This window comes from Giraffa tippelskirchi, chromosome 5 (genome assembly GCF_054371585.1).
Source record: "Giraffa tippelskirchi isolate mGirTip1 chromosome 5, T2T-mGirTip1v1.2.pri, whole genome shotgun sequence".
Lineage (NCBI taxonomy): Eukaryota > Metazoa > Chordata > Mammalia > Artiodactyla > Giraffidae > Giraffa > Giraffa tippelskirchi.
The window spans coordinates 121053611-121067023 of NC_137279.1; the positions used below are offsets into that span (position 1 = coordinate 121053611).

At 37.7% G+C, this 13413-nt stretch overlaps 1 protein-coding gene across 12 annotated transcripts in view; it reads right to left on the reverse strand.

Annotated features, from left to right (window-relative positions):
* The window catches only part of CDC14A (cell division cycle 14A), a 196982-nt gene continuing 183569 nt past the window's right edge, over positions 1-13413 (reverse strand). For 7 of the 12 annotated variants that reach the window (XM_081493194.1, XM_081493182.1, XM_081493176.1 and 4 more), the window contains one exon: positions 9797-11762. In XM_081493194.1, the coding sequence (XP_081349320.1) occupies positions 11733-11762 (30 nt within the window). In that variant the 3' untranslated portion in view covers positions 9797-11732. Of the gene's footprint in view, positions 362-9796; positions 11763-13413 lie in introns of those variants that run through there. The other 5 variants (XM_081493185.1, XM_081493178.1, XM_081493199.1 and 2 more) reach the window with 1 other exon arrangement.

Consider the following 13413-nt stretch of genomic DNA (forward strand, 5'->3'; position numbering starts at 1 on the left):
TTAAATTTATATGCATCCTTTAAAGCAACCAGCGGAGGAAATTGTGTCAGGAAAGTTACTGTCTGATAAAACGTTTCCATGCTTCTATTCCTGCAGTCCCTCTGTGATCCCCTCCTACACACAACCTTGCCCCCTCCCTGAGTCGATTTTGTCCCTTTGTGAAAAGCAGTAAAGATGGAGCAGGCAGTTTCTTTGTCGTGCAAACCACCTCTTCTCTGGAGCCTACCTTCAAGTTTCAAAAGAATAGACTGACCAAGTCAGGGCAGAGAGCTGGAGGCAGCCATGGCAGCAGTTGGCTCTGCTGGGCTCAAGATTGTTGTTCCTCTAATTCCTTGCCAACTGAACACATTCAGGCTTTTGACTAGGAAAAAAAATACCAACATTAATCCTACACCTCCTGTTGTCCTCAAAACCATCTCAACAAATGCTTGTTCCTCTGGGAAGCCTCCTCTGCCCACACTCTCTCCTTCAGTTTGAGTCGCATTGCTCTCCTCAGGGCTGTCAGTGTTTCCCAGGAAAAATGTGTCATCAGACTGGATGGGCATTGCTAAAGTGTCTGTGTTCCTCCCAAGACTGTGAACTTGAGCACAGGGGCTTTTACTTTATATCTATAGCTCCTTGTCAGCCTCTCATGAACTTCATTGAATACATGAATGAAATATTAATCTACACAGTCAACTTTCCAATCTCTGTGGGTCAGTACAGGTTATTTTCTTTGACACCTTTCTCACCATCTCCATTCTTTCTAGACCAGCAAAGACACCAGAGACAGTGGCCCATTAAACTTTCTCAAATACTTTATGATTCTTCAAAGTTTCTCTCAGCAGAAAGCTGTCCTGAACCAGATTTCACTTAGACTTCTAGATCTAATGACTAAGAGTCTCCCTAAGAAAATAAAATCTCTGTAGCTCTGAATTTCTGAAGCACTCAGAGAAAAATAGGGGCTTCTAAGGTGGTGCTAGTGGTAAAGAATCCACCTACCAATGCAGAAAACCAATCTGCACCTACCAATGCAGATTGAACCCAGGGTTCAATCCCTGGGTCAAGAAGATCCCCCAGAGTAGGAAATGGCAACTCACCCCAGTATTCTTGCCTGGAAAATTCCATGGACAGAAGAGCCTGGTGGGCTATATTCCACGGGGTTGCAAAGAATTGGACACGACTTAACGACTAAGCACAGCACAGCACAGAGAATATATGAAAAAAGGTGAAGTGAAATAAAAGGGTCCAACCTATCCTTCTATGAGTTGGGGTACCTGGGATAAGTAACAAAGACTACACAGTCTTAACCAAAGATGTCCCAGTCCAGTGAGGGCCAAAAAATGACAGTTCACCAATGCCACAGTAAGGAAAGGCTTTCTGAAGAAGGTGGAAAGTAAGCTGACCACCAGAAGGGTTGGTTTACATGGCACAGAAAAATATGTAAGAAGAAGCCTTAAAGCATAACTCACAAGAGGGTACAGGGCCTATTTTTATCCAGAACATCATTTGGAACACTAAGCATATTTGTGCAGGAACAAGAGAAAACACATAATATTTTGGGTGTTCAGATAGAGTCATTATTTAAGTACAGAACATGCTTTTTTTTTTTTTTTTCCAGAACATGCTTTAGAAAAAGAAATTCTGAAAGTCAAACCTGTTATCACAGTTACCTCAGGCTAGCAGATTTGAGGGAAAGGAGGATTTGAATCTTTTACTCTGATTATTTTTTTACAAGCATCATATTACTTTTTTAAAATAAAAATAACATATTGACTTAAAATCACAACATACGCTTTCAATGAAATATTAAGTGAAAGTGAAGTCGCTCAGTCGTGTCTGACTCTTTGCGACCCCGTGGACTTTAGTCTACCAGGCTCTTCTGTCCATGGGATTCTCCAGGCACGGATACTGGAGTGGGTTGCCATTTCCTTCTCCAGGGGATCTTCCCTACCCAGGGATCAAACCCGGGTTTCCCACATTGCAGGCAGACGCTCTACCCTCTGAGCCACCAGGGAAGCCCAATGAAATATTAAGTAGGATTCTAATTCTGATATGTCAGGTATATTAATGCATGGTGTTTGAGCCCATTAAAACTAAGATAACAGTACAATTTGGAAAAGAATTGCCCAGGACTTAGTATTATTTGTTGTTGTTGTTCAGTTACTAAATTGTGTCCAACTCTTTGCGAACCCATGGACTGCAGTATACCAGGCTTCCCTGTCCTTCACTATCTCCCAGAGTTTGCTCAAACTCGAGTCCATTGATTCAGTGATGCCATCCAACCATCTCATCCTCTGTTGCCCTCTTCTCCTCCTGCCCTCAATCTTTCCTTGACTGGCTTGATCTTCTTGCAGTTCAAGGAACTCACAAGAGTCTTCTCCAGCACCACAGTTTGAAAGCATCAATTCTTCAGTGCGCAGCCTACTTTATGGTCCAACTCCCACAGCTGTACATGACTTCTGGAAAAACTACTGTACATGACTACTGTAAAAAGCTTTGACTATACAGATCTTTGTAGGCAAAGTAATTTCTCTGCTTTTTAGTATGCCATCTAGGTTTGTCATAACTTTTCTTCCAAGGAGCAAACATCTTTTAATTTCATGACTGCAGTCACCATCCACAGTGATTTTGGAGGTTTTATTATTAGGACAATGTAAGAATTTGTATAAAAAATTCTTAAATGGCCTATTTATTAGACGTTGCTCATTGTTATGTGGCCTTTACTCAAGCATGTCAAAAGATACATGGCCAAGTGGCTGTGGAAACTACAAACACGAACTCTGTCTTTTGGCCACCTAATCTTTTCAATGCTACATTAAAACAATTTTTTAAATTTTCAAGAATTTAATTATCTTTCATTAGATTCCAATGTATGAATTCATGGCCTTTTTAGTTTTTTTATACCAGCTGAGACTCAGCAAGAGATGATTAATTTATATATATGTCTCTAAGATTCCCTACCTTGAAACATGTTCTACTTTCAAAGTAATAAAACCTGTTGTGTCTGGTATTCTGTTTTGATGTGTTCTTTCATAGCAATCAGGCCATATTTAAAAGAGTCTGTTTGGCTACATGTAATACAGCAAAAAGTTTAGGTGATGGGCTTTGGCATTAAGGCTGTGTTTAAATCTGGGCTGTCCCTCTTGCTAGATGTAAGACCTTGGACAAGTCATTTCACTTCACCTCTGTTTCATCTACCTAAAACCTCTGAGGTCTACATAGTAAGATACCTTATAGATTTACTTATAGATTTATAGCACTTAGCCCATTGTCTGGCTTAATCACTCAAAAAAAAATAGCATATTCTTAATATTCCCCCAAGGTTTAACAGCTTTTGCAGGTCTGCACATGACAGTCTAGAAATCTAACTGGGAGAATTTGAGCTGATAAAATATCTTGTTCATAGGTCTTTTCCTTGGAATATTCTGCCTGGGCAATTTGACTCTCACAAGACCTGATTAGGCTAACTGGAAGGCCAATGAGCATCTGTAACTCTCTCCGCTCAAGAAGTCCTGTTGCTTTGTTCAGAGTGGTTTAGACTTACACTCATTTTTTATGTTTTACTGTTTTTTTAAATCCAGATCTTTTTTGTTTGATTTACTCTTCATTTATTTTAGATTATTCTACCTCATTCTTTTAAATCTTTAATTCCTTAATAGCATTATCCCACTGCATATTTTATTCTTTTATCTTATTTTAAGCAGGTCAATTTATATAAATCTTTTATCATTTTAATTTTTTACTTACATTAATTATATTTTTAATTCAATTTTCAATGTTTTTTATTTCAGTATTTTTAAAATTGCAATATTTTAGAATTATTCTGGTTATTTTTCCATACTAAGTGAAGTCAGTCAGACAGAGAAAGACAAACATCACATGATGGTCACTTATATGTGGAATCTAAAAAAATGCTACAAATGAATTTATTTATAAAACAGAACAGGCTCCTCCGTCCATGGGATTCTCTTGCCTGGAGAATCCCATGGACGGAGGAGCCTGGTAGGCTGCAGTCCATGGGGTCGCTAAGAGTCGGACACGACTGAGCGACTTCACTTTCACTTTTCACTTTCATGCATTGGAGAAGGAAATGGCAACCCACTCCAGTGTTCTTGCCTGGAGAGTCCCAGGGATGGGGGAGCCTGGTGGGCTGCTGTCTATGGGGTCGCACAGAGTTGGACACAACTGAAGCGACTTAGCAGCAGCAGCAGCAGCAGCAGAGTCACAGATGTGGAAAACAAACTTATGGTTGGAGGGGGGAAGCAAGGAGAAGGATAAATTGGGATTGACACATACACACTACTATGTTTAAAATAGATAACTAATAAGGACCTACTATATAGCACAGGTAAGTGTACTCAGTACTTACAATAACCTATATGGGAAAAGAATCTAGAATGAGTGGATATAGGTATATCTGATTCACTTTGCTGTACAGCAGAAATTAACGCAGCATTGTAAATCAACCATACTCCAGGAAAAATTTTTAAAAAGAGGGAACAAAAAATATATTAACCTGTATTTTTATTTCTTTTTGCATATTAAATAATGGGTAAACATTAGGAGAAAAAAATGTTAGACTAGTTCATTTCTTAAAGCAAAGTAGATTGATGAGAGAGCTTTTTCTATTCTAGTTTGCCCTGAAAGAGATTAGAATACTGGAGACACTGGGTGCTACAACCAGTAGTGTTTAGTGAGGGCAAGTGGTAGGACTTCCTTCCTGGTGGATCCATTTAAAAACAAACAGAAACCAGAACCCTGGCCCATGTGGAACAGTGGGGACTCAAAAGGATAGGTCCCGTCTCCTGGATCACAACTCATTCCATCCACAAAGAAGTCTTTTGATAACAGAGACTTCAGTTCTACTTCATTAGGTAAGATTAACTGAATGTTAATTTAAGTGGGCTTAAGTTACTACAGATCAGTTGGCTAAGATACAGAGTATGCAAAATAGGGTTTACAGAGCAGGCTTGAGACCAGTGTCCTTAGAAAAACCTGCCTTCAAGGTCGGCCTTGGCTTGCATCTGGGAACTTGACTGGTAAACAGATCCCTGTGCTGTTATCAGACTTCCCTTAATGATAAGGGTGCTTCATTGTCCTTGAACCAGGAAAAGAATAAGGTTTGTGCAGACTGCCCTCCTGCTTTCCTTCTTCAAGTCTGGAATTTTGGTTCCTGCTCGTGGTGGCTACTTACATGACTAGCCCCAGTTAAAAAAAAACCCTTGGGTGCATAATATCTAATGAGCTTCACTGGTAGACAACACTTCTATGTGTTGCCACCACTGGTTGCTGGAGCACATCCTGTGTGACTTTCTGGGAGAGGACTCTTGGAAGTTTGCACATGGTTTCCTCCAGACCTCATTCCCGGCAACTTTGCTGATTTTACCCTGTATCCAACTGGAATTAGTCTTAGCTGTCAGTGCAGCCATATGCTGAGTCTTGTGAGTCTTTCTAACAAATCGTCAAACCTGGAGTTGGTCCTGGGGTTGCCGACAAACAGAGCTTCTCCTATCCAGACTGGCTGATAAATAATCTGTCCTTGGCTTAATTCCTATTTTAGTATCTCTTCTCCAGACCAGATGGGTGAACTTTCCTCTTTTGGTTTACCTTAGGTATGAAAAATCCTAACCACCTGTCACTTCCATAGGAATCCTTAATTCAGGATAATTTTCCCCAAGATTGGACTTTGTGCTAAGTAGCTTCAGTCGTGTCCAACTCTTTGAGACCCTATGGACTGTAGCCCACCAGTCTCCTCTGTCCATGGGATTCTCCAGGCAAGAATACTGGAGTGGATTGCCATGCCCTCCTCCAGGGCATCTTCCTGACCTAGGGATTGAACCCGAGTCTCTTACGTCTCCTGCATTTGTAGGTGGGTTCTCTACCACTAGCACCACCTGAGAAGCCCAAGATTTGACTTTAAAAGAGATCAAACTATTCTAAAGCCTGTTTGTCAGCTTTGTCAATTAGCACTCTTTCTCAGCAATTCTACTTGTTGTGAGAGCTGCCATCTTGGGGCCAGTACCCCTCATGTAGCCTCTGGTACTATATCTGAGACAGAGAACTCCAAGGCAGTGCTTGCTCTGTGGTGATGGGACAGGAGAATCCGGGAGCCCAGTGATTCTGCCACCCACGTTTGCTCTATTTAATGGCTTCTAAAGCGTTCTCCTTGGACACAGCCCCAGGTATGTGTTATTTGGTCATTGAAGGCCTGTGATCTAAGTGGTAAGATAAGTTACTGGCAATTCTTCGCAGGAAAAGTCTGCAGTTGACTGCTATATTTGTGAAAGATATTGGTATGAAAAGTGGCCAAGGGAAAAAGCGAATTTTATATATTTCCTCAAATCAGGAAAACTAGGTATTTCCAATCCTCCTGGTCACCGTCAGTAGATGCCAGCTACTTTACAAGCCAAGCTCGAAGAGAAGCTAATTGGTTACATCATTCTAGAACTGAAAAAAAAAAAGCCCTGGATCTTGCCTCTTGGAGTGTGGGATCTCTCTTAGACTGTCCATGGGATTTTCCAAGTAAGAATACTGGAGTAAGTTGCCATTTCCTGTTCCAGGGGATCTTCCCAACCCAGGGATCGAACCTGAGTCTCCTGCATTGCAGGCGGATTCTTTACCAACTGAGGCACCAGGGAAGCCCCCTTAGAATTTGTGCAATGTGGTGCTAAAATTCTACCTGCAAGAAACCTAGATTTAAAAAAATGGGTTTCCTTTCCCCCAGAGGGTTTTTTTTTTTAGAAGAAAGACAAAATTGACTTATTTAATCTCAAGTCTCTGGGACTCCTCTATCTTTCAAGTTTTATTTCTCAATACAAAAAGGCACATGTTACACTTTATAGCTTAGTCTCCCTTAGCTGTCAGTAAAGGTCAGTAAATACTAGATAGACAGATAGATAGTTATATGGACTATTATTATTATACTATTCTGGTCTCTGGTTTCAATTTGCCTTTTGAAATTTCTATTCCATGTACCTGACATAATCATTTTGGGAGATCTGAATATCAAGACTGACAAACTCACTTGAAGATAACCTCTTCATTTGAAAAAAATTTAGACTATTGAGGTATGATTGACCAACACAAAGCTGGATGTATTTAATATATATAACTTGGTGAGTTTGGAGGTACGTATACTTCCATGAAAACATCACCACAATCTATGCCATAAACATATCCATCGCCTCTAAAAGTTCCCTCCCACCTTTATCGTCATCATTAGTTTTATTCTGTGGTCAGGACACAGCATAAGATCTACCTTCTTAGCAAATTAGTCAAACAAACAAAGCTTCAGTTATACAAGATAAATGAGCTCTAGAGACCCACTGTACAGCATAGAGCTTATGATTAACAATCATGTATTATATTAATGTTTTGAGTAAAATAAATCCCACTATGGAGCCCTGGAGCTGACTAAAGGTGTGCACTTGGTGTAATGAGCCCAACCTAAGAGAAGATCCATATTCTATGACGTTTGGGAAGCAGTTCATCTCAGCTTTCAGTCTGAGCCTCAGTTGCCTCCAAACTTGCTCTCTGAAGCCCTTTGTTTTTACTCCTCCATAATACGCCTGCTCCAGTCTTTGTGTGTGTGTGTGTGTGTGTATGCATGCACGTTCAGTCATCTCTGATGCTTTGCGACTCCATGGAAAACCACCTTAAATCTTCTTGGGAGCGCCATAATATAAATAAACAAAACCCATTCATTCAATAGATTGTTACCCCTGATTCTGAAGTTTAATGTAAATATAAACATTGGCAGCTGGAGTCATTTTTTTCACTTGTGATCCAGCTTCTCAATAAAGCTTTGATCAACTTGATTCAAACCAAACGAGAAATAGCAAGTGATGATGAAAGTCATCTTCTTTTTGGTGGTATTCAACTTAAAGCAAGACATGGTGAGTGAAAAGGTCAATTAATTTATGTTAAAGTAAGGCATGGTGAGTGAAAAGGTCAAATAATTTATGTTCATCCATTGAAAACCAATTCGAAATAACTGAATTTTACATTAAAAGCAATCTTCCAATAGAAGTTTCTACTTGCACTCACCAAAAAATGTTTTAAATTCTCTAGAAAATCTATTTTTCTCCTTCTTGAGATGATTATCATAATTCAATCCATAGAGAAGGAACTGGGTGGGAATAAATTAACATTTCAACCCAGCTCAAAATAACTTAATGCAATTATTTTCTACTTTCCTTTCTCTGCCATGGGTACCACCTCTATGCAATATATGGGTAAATAAAAGTTTTCTCTTATGCTGTAAATTGTATCCTGCTGTAATTGGATACCTCTCTAATTCATCTTCTGAGGAGACTCGCAGTGAGCAAATTCTTGCTTTGCTCAGTGTTGCCAAGAGCACTGCAAGGCTTTCACTGGCATCAACTATGCCTTACGAGGGCACTTGGGGAAAGATCAGGCTTCTTACATGACGTGAAACACCACAGAGGACTGTTCAGCTTACACACTGAGCTGCTTCCTCCCAAAGTAAAAAGTAGAAACTTTTTAACATAGTGTTGGTTTAACACATGTCACCTAGGAAAGCGTACAAGTGAGAACAATCTTGAAAATACATTTGTAGAGCTTACTGTTGGTAAACTCATGTTCCTATTGTTATGTAAATCACAGCCAAATCCGTAACAGGGTAGCCTCTCCAGGTGTGTTTTGAGATTTAGAAATCATTCGACATCTAAGTTAACAAAACCATGTGAACTCAAGATTTCAATAGGTGAGAAATCTGCTGGAATTAGTTAATTGATTTTTTTCTACTATTTTTTTTTTCATAGGCACTAAATCTGTAGAAAGATTTTCTGCCCTTCTAGACAAGTTCATGAATTCAGAAGAAATTTCCTTCTCTAAGATGTGGGCTCATGACAACCTTGGTACCCCAACTTAGATGTCTCAGGCAGTGTTGTGAGAACAGCTAATTGGCAGATTCCCAACTCAAGAAGTGAAAACTATCTTCCCACCCACAACCATTCCTATGTGTTCTGAAAAATTTTAGACAATAAAAGAGAGGAGAAAAACGTTAGGAACATCACAACCCAAAGAGATCCAGTTTAATACATAAAATATCTCCAGTAAAGAATGCAGCTTCTTCCTCCCAAGCCAGCTCTTCAGGGCATAGGCCCCACGGTGGCAAGGTGTGTGATATCTGATTTATTTCTATAATTTCTCCCTTAAGAAAAACAGCTATTCTTTCTCAAAAGAAACCTAATGATTGATAAACATTGATTATTTCACAGTTCCTGTTGATCAGGAGAACAGTACCAGCTTAGCAGAGTGGTTCTGTGCATGCATGCTCAGTCGTGTCCAACTCTTTGGGACCCCATGGACTGTAACCAGCCAGGCTCCTCTGTCCATGATATTTTCCAGGCAACAATACTGGAGTGGGTTGCCATTTCCTCCTCCAGGGGATCTTCCCAACTCAGGGATAGAACCCGCGTCTCCTGAGTCTCCTGCATTAGTAAGCAGATTCTTTACCACTGAGCCACCTGGGAAGCCTATGACCAATCATAAATGATCAAGCAAGCCCAAAACACTGATCATGAACAGTGTTTTATTAACATAAAGGAAAATTATATATACAAGGCTAGATATTATCTGACTCTTCTGAAATTCGAAGTATAAGATTTCTTTGTGCTCACTGTCACATAATTCAGGAATGGCCACAACCTGGAAAGTCAATAAAAATCTGGAACGGAGATTTTTAGAAACTCAAAAGTGAATTAAATGTAGAGTGAATTAAACATAAGATTATAAAGATACTTCAGTACATTGATACTCCAAATTCAAATGACAAAAGACAGGGAAAATGTAAATTGCATAAAACTTTTATTATTTATTAGCAGTGTATTCTTCTACACCTTAAAATAGAACAAAATATCTTTTTGAAGGTAAACTATTCATAACAAAATACATGTCAATCTTTATTATTGGAGTAGAATCACTTTGCTATATACTTTCTATATTATACATATATTCTTCTTGATTTGTCTATGTATGTACATGTGTATAAATAATTTTAAGACATACCCATGTAGATACATATGACTAATATACACATATAATTATGGAAAATTTACAGTAGTCAATTTTACAATCACTTAGTAGCTGCACACAATTAGTGTTCACAGAACTAAAACTGTCTATATGGTTCCCTTTCCCCCACTTCTCAAATATCATCTGAATTACTTTTCACTGATAATTTTGAAAAAATACTATCATTTTCCTATACAATTAACTGATCATTTTTTATAATAACTCATAATAAAATATTTTACTATTTTAGCTTTAGAAAAGGTATACAATTTAATTCCACTTAATTTTTGATTCCTAAAACATACAATTCATTTTTTTCATCAGTTTAGTGCAATTATTTGGTACTGCAGTTTTTGCAAGTTAACGAACCTGAGTCAAACATTCATTCAAATGCCTTTTTTAAAAAGTTAAGACATAAACAAGATGTTTTGCTGAAGCATAATAACAGCCTCAAGGTACCCCCTTCTAATAAATACCTGATAAATAACTCAATGGTTGAGAGGAAAGCACTTCATATGAATCCACTGGACTGCCTGAGTAGTCCATTCTTGAGCAGCATGGAAGACAATGAGGATCTAATACTCCCCAGCTCCCCATGGTAAAAAGGTTTACAGGCTTCTGGACCCTAAATATAAGATTACACTTACATGAAAGGACTGTGAAGTACCTAGGAGTCCCTTCATTTTCATGTTAGGTTTCAGATATGCTAGCTTGTGTGCCAGGGGTTTTGTGATCTGTCTTAATCTTGTTTCCATAAAACTACTTAGCAGCATCCTTTGAATCCTCTTTGCTGATTTAAAACTTGCCAGACCATGTGTGAATACAGGCAAAAACCTCCGTACCAAAATCAGAATATTCTAATTGGATTAAGAATTCTTTTGTGAGAAGGAAAGAAGTAAAAGCATTTGGACTGTTGAGTCATTTCATAGAGAAAAACTATGCTTTCAAGGAAAAACATTCAGTGAATTTTGATCTTCAACTGGATGTTAAATTTTGTTAAAACCTCCAAAGATGCAAAACTAAATAGCTCAGCAACAAAAACAAAGGGAAAAGAAATGATCTCAATAAGTCGTATCAAACAATTATACTCTTGCTAAGAGATAAACCTGGATAAACTTAAGTTAGATTGACTTCCCAAAAGAATGAATTGATTTGCCATATTCATAGTGGAAACATACAAATCACTTTCTAAAACTTTCTCCTTTACTTTTTCTTAATAAAGAGGAATTATTTATTCATTGTAGATAAAACCATACTAAACAAATTCAAAATACAAATTTTTGGTAGGAAACAGCAAGAAAATCTAAGTCAAAATATATTCTAGTTTTTACATAGTTTTATATATTTATAAATTTATCAAAATAGTCTTTTAAAGTTCACAATACATACATAACACTGTACATGTAAATGTAATAACAAATGTATTACCGAAATACATTAAAAATAACCTTCCAAAATACCAAATTCAACATGAAAACTGTCTTAAAAAGTTGACATCTCCATAAACATAGTTTCAGTGCATTTAGAGTAGTCATTAACCAGAGTTTTCTGGTTTCAAGTCTCATGAAGGTCTTATCTGAGTGCTCTCTTTAATTTAAGGTAAAAAGGCAGAGATATTCTTCCGGCAAGCAGTTGTTTTCTCTCTACATTGCTCATCCAGATGAGGAAACTGCGTGTAAGAGTGGAACAGCTTTCACCGGAGTGGCAAGGCCTTAGTAATGAACATGTTCAGACTGAAGGGACTGTGCAGGGAGAGACATAAACTGAGGTTAAATTCCATCACACACAACATTTCTCTTACATCATGCAGCTTCTTCCTTCAACACAAAGCAGTTTGGATCTGTTATATTAAAGATATATGAAACAAACAGAAAAATAGAAAAAGATGAGAGAAACAAAGGATTTGCTAAAAATGAGATATTCAATTAGGCAAAGTGATTGCAAGAAAACTTTATATTTTAAAAGACTTACTAATTTAGTACTAGTGATTAAAAATTAAGTATTATTTGGAAATTGATAGGTAGCATTAAACTCACTTCTGCCTTTGGACAATACTATTGAGTTTTACTCAAAAGCATTAAATGACATTTGTAACTAAATTGAAGATTATGAAAGTATATTTAAGGAATATTTTTTTAATTCAACACATAGCAAAGAATATTAATGCTTCTAATGCAGTAGAATTAGCCATCATTTAAAAATAAGACTCCTTAAGAATGTTTGAATGTTATAAATACCTTATAAATTCTTTCCACTTAGGGGGACACAAAGCACTTCTAGCTTTGAAATTTGATCTTAAGACCCAAAAAGCTTTGGTGCAGAAGAGTCTTGCAGTCATCACATAATAAACAGTGGGCAACTTTCAAAAAAATAAACAGTTTTTCCCATATCACATTAGATAACAACATATAAAAGGAGCATGCTTGGCATATGAAATCAGAATGCACTGATAACAGACATAAGCCAGGGAAAGATAGAGAGGTACAGAAAAACCCGCCAACAGTTATTTTTGAGCAGCAAACAGCAGTTAGAAGAAATATAACATTAACAATTTTGTACAATTCTAATCAAATACCTTAGAAAAACAAAGCTTACTTGATTTGCTTACCAAATGCCCTTTTCTCTTCCTCCAATAAATATTTTTCAAATTTATCTGTAGCATTTTATTAATAGGTCATCAATTCTGAGACCAGTCCATTTTTTGATAGTATAGGTATCAGTAAAAAAAAAAAAAAAAAAGGAATCTGTTCATTTTGCAAATAATTCACAAATGGATTCAAACTATCTTTGATTAGCTTCAAAATCCCAGTGAATTTTATATCCTACCAACAGCCATTTACTATTGTACATAAGAATCTATCAACACCATGAGTCAAAAGTTATGGTCCTTGCCCTCAAAGGGCAAAAGACCACACTGTCACACAGACATAAAGTGAAAAGACAAATGTGCCAACATTAAGCAATAACATACGGAGTAAGAGTAACACTGTTCACAAGCAAAGGTTTAGTCAAAGAGTGGAAAGGGAAGGTTGGGTAGGGGGTAGGTGTGTTCTCAGGCTGCAAGTTTCAAAGAGGTTAAAGGTCAAGAGCATTAGGAAAAAAAGGAAAAGGCTTGGCAAAATGACTACCGGATGTAGTTTATGTAAAGGCTTCAAAACAGGAGAGATGATCAAGACTTAGGGTACTATATTGTAAATATATCTGAATTCACAGAGAGAATAAAAGAGAAAGTCCAGTGAAACTGGTCCAATGCCTTGAAGCCCATTTAACTTACGAGACAACAGCTGCCAACCTAGCATTTAGAGCTTAAAAGTGGACTATCATTTTTCTAGGTGCTTTATCCCAGTTTCTTCTGAAATCTGGCCAGTAGGCTGAGAGGGCAGAGCCACAAGG